At 41.3% G+C, this 3,564-nt stretch overlaps 1 protein-coding gene across 1 annotated transcript in view; it reads left to right on the forward strand.

The window, feature by feature from the left end:
• Nucleotides 1-1,306, forward strand: part of LOC102195407 (uncharacterized) — a 7,391-nt gene extending 6,085 nt beyond the window's left edge. The window contains exon 6 of the mRNA XM_005737542.1: nt 1,156-1,306. Within this exon, the coding sequence (XP_005737599.1) occupies nt 1,156-1,184 (29 nt within the window). The 3' untranslated portion in view covers nt 1,185-1,306. The remainder of the gene's footprint in view (nt 1-1,155) is intronic.
• The last annotated feature ends 2,258 nt before the right edge of the window (nt 1,307-3,564 follow it).

A 3,564-nucleotide genomic window follows, 5' to 3' on the forward strand; every position in this document is an offset into this window, starting at 1 on the left:
CTAAGCAGCTGCACAAAATGGCCAACAGAAGAGGCAGGAGAGATGTCCTGCAAACACTGGATGACAGGGAATTATTGAGACGCTACAGATTGGATCGTGCAGGAATCATGTTTGTGGTGGATCTCCTTAGAGATGCAACTACTTCACCAACTCGACGCCACAACACTATTACACCAGAGACGAAAGTAATCACAACCCTGAGGTATTTGGCAACCGGGAAAATGCAACAATGCAGCAGTGATGACTTGGGTCTGCAATCAGACATTGCTAAAAGCTGAGCCGTGTTACCCTTGTTAAGACCACACTGGACTTGTAACGTTGTGATTTCTACTTCATTAAGGACAGCCCCTTGAGATAGGCCATCTTGTTTTCAACGGGGTCCATATGGGAGTGAAAGTACAAAATATGTCTGCTAGGATATTAATATGAGCAAATAAGACACAAATCATAATTTGAACAGGGTGTAATGAGTTTAAGTTTTCACATATTTTAGATTCTAATGTTAGGCTATAACCCCTACAGCTTACTATTCATTTTCCAGATATTTTCTTGAATGTGAAATATTATTTACAATTACAGTCAGCATAAGATTAGAGTGTATAATTATGTTTACTGATTTGAGGGTACATCCTTTGCTCATTATCACCAAAAGCTCATTTCCATCAAACTTGTAGGATCAACCAATCACGGCTTTTGAAATGATGACTCATACCTAGCAACGGGGTCAACCACACCTCCTCACTAAGATAGGATTTTCCACCCATTCCTTGCTCAGAGTTCACTGAAAATGTTCTGGAATCACTTCTAAGCTAAAACTCCTGGCAAGGAATTTTTAGGTTAAGTTAGGAGCTCTCTGAGAGGATTCTCAGAATCTGTAGGGATACGGGCCCAGGTCGGGAAGTTGATGGTTTGATCCCCAGATCCTCTGGTCTGCATATCCAAGTATCCTTGGCGTGGTTGTGAATGTTGGAAAGTATTTAGGCATAGATAAAAGTACTTTATGAAATTGTGAAGGTTAAGTGTTTAGAAAAAGAAAGGGGTGCTTGAATGAAAACAAAGCATCTTTGCATAAGAAAAGAAGTAGAAAAGTGTTTTGTGTCAGTTTACCACAATTTCACATCTTATTGAAGTTTGCATTGGTTATTCCTCCTTCAGGTGGGAGTGGAAGGTACCCACGGTACTGACAGTGACCACACTTCACCACAAGTCAACACTTGTGTTTTGTTTTTTTTTTGTTTTTTTTAATTTAAATTGAGTCATTAAAAAGTTTCTTACTTTTTCAATAAAAGCCTTGTATTAAACATGATTTAAGTGTTTTGTTTTTTTTTTTTACACCATGTTGCTTGTCAGACATTACTTTGGATGCACAGGTTTCTGACTGGTATAGCAAACTTAACCAGTTCTTCAGGTAAATGACAATGGTTACTTAACAACATTTTGAGCAAAGTTACGCCATGTTGCAAGTTTTGTGAGGTGCTTTTTTGATATTTAATGGATCGGATTACATTTTTTTATTTTTCTCCGATATCCGATCCAGAAATTTACGTCAGTATCAGACCGATACCAATACGTAATATCGGATCGGTCCATCTCTACTTAAAATCAAAAGGGCTGTATCGCGACTGATTGCACCCAGACGCCAAGAGACGGTACTTGGAAAAAATAGCGTGCATCGGTAATGTGGACCCGTATGAAAAAAGGCAGTGGAGTGGAAACCCAGACGGCGGTAGTTGTCCTATCCCAATATCTTCATGTACCTCGTCTGTGGAGTCAGCGCATACACGGCGAATCATTTTCGAAATTATAAATTCCTGGAGGCGTACATCTAATTCACAAACGGTTGATACAAACAAGATACAGCCAGAGGTTGCCAGCTGTGCGTTGCCATGTAAATAGTTTGCATTTCATGTGTATGCACTTGCTAAGTACATGTGAATAGATCTTGAATAAAAAAAGATAAACATACTTTTCTGTTTCATATTTCATATGCTGGTTTGCCTGCATTAATGCCAAATAATAAGCTACTCTGTCAACATGACGTGGTTCTGCAGCATCGCACATTAGGATGTTTTATCTAATGATCTATGACCTCAGTGCATTCAAAATAACACTAAAAGCCTATTAAGTGAGATATGAATTTATTTAGAACTTACCGGAAAGAAAACGCTGCGAGCAAACCAACGAAAAAATGGGGATGGCAGAGAACTCGATATCTGCTCGTCTGACTGCTGCGATCCAAGCCTGACGTTTAGTAATATCGGATACATGAGATCCCTCCCGTTGCCTCCAGGAGGGGAAACAATGAAAAGAGAGCCCATTTTCCAGCTTCTTGCCTTCCCTATCGTGTGATCTAACGTTGCAACCGACAACACAGCACGTACGAACCATACCTGACGCTTCCGTGTGCTTTGTTTGGCCTACTGTCATGGTGGGAGGGGGCGTGACACCACGCTCCAAAGCCCTATTGTAAGACCAGGAAAGATGCCTTTCCTGGTCCCCGTATTGAGGAGTCTTTAGATATTCTTACAGGTGCATGTTGGTTTTCCACATTGGATTTGGCTAGTGGTTACAACCAGGTTCCAGTTGCTGAGGTAGATCATCCAAAAACTGTTTTTTGTCTCTTTGAATGGACACGCATGCCTTTTGGCCTTAGTGATGCTCCTGATGCAGCAGACCTGTCTGTGTCAGTCACTGCTCCTATATCTGGATGACATTGTGGTCTTCTCTTCTACTGTTGAGCATGTGGTGGAAGATTTCTTTTCTGATATATTGATCACATATTTTAACCATATCACTTTAGTAATTGTAGACTCATATTGTCACCAGTTGTATGCATGTAGAATAGCACCACAAATTGGTCTTATACTCTGTCACTCACATACACATAAACAGTCGGGCCATTGTAAGTTCATGGGAGATGTTAAGCAGGTAGTGGGACTCCTTCTGCTTATCAGGGATGTAAATTTCTAGGTGACAGCTAAGCAGAAAACAAGGTCATAGTTCTCTGTCTCTGAAGAGAAGGTTTCCAGGATGAGCTGAGCTGAAGGTATAGACTCACGTGATGTGTTGTGGAATTTTCTTTGTTTGAAAGTGTCTGTGTGTGTATAGAAGATGTGAGGGAGGCGGCCATCGTCAGAGAGCACCCTGGAGTTTGGCTACAGTGTTTCTCTCCATGTTGCAATGTGTTTATTAAATTCACTTCACTTTGCTCACGAGGTGTGTGTGCCGGTTATTTTAAAACATCCATGATAAGCAGCACACGGAAAGGTTGGAGGTAGTGCTGGGGAGGCTGCATAAAGAGGGTCTCAAGGTAAAACAGGCCAAGTATGCCTTCTTCCAGCAGGAGGTGTGTATTTCTACTGATGCATGTATTTCATGCATCAGTAGTCATGCTATTTAAACCAGTGAAGTATTGATCTGGAGGACCCCAGCACCCCTGCACAGGAAGTGTGGATCAGCTCTCTGTCTAACTAATCTGAATCTTTGATCATGTGGGTCTTACCAATAGCCAATACAGGGCTTAGATGGAGCTGATGGGTGAAGGGATTCACCCAGTACTAACTG

The sequence above is a fragment of the Pundamilia nyererei genome, unplaced genomic scaffold (assembly GCF_000239375.1).
Source record: "Pundamilia nyererei isolate P.nyererei 1_Seehausen unplaced genomic scaffold, PunNye1.0 scaffold00077, whole genome shotgun sequence".
NCBI lineage: Eukaryota > Metazoa > Chordata > Actinopteri > Cichliformes > Cichlidae > Pundamilia > Pundamilia nyererei.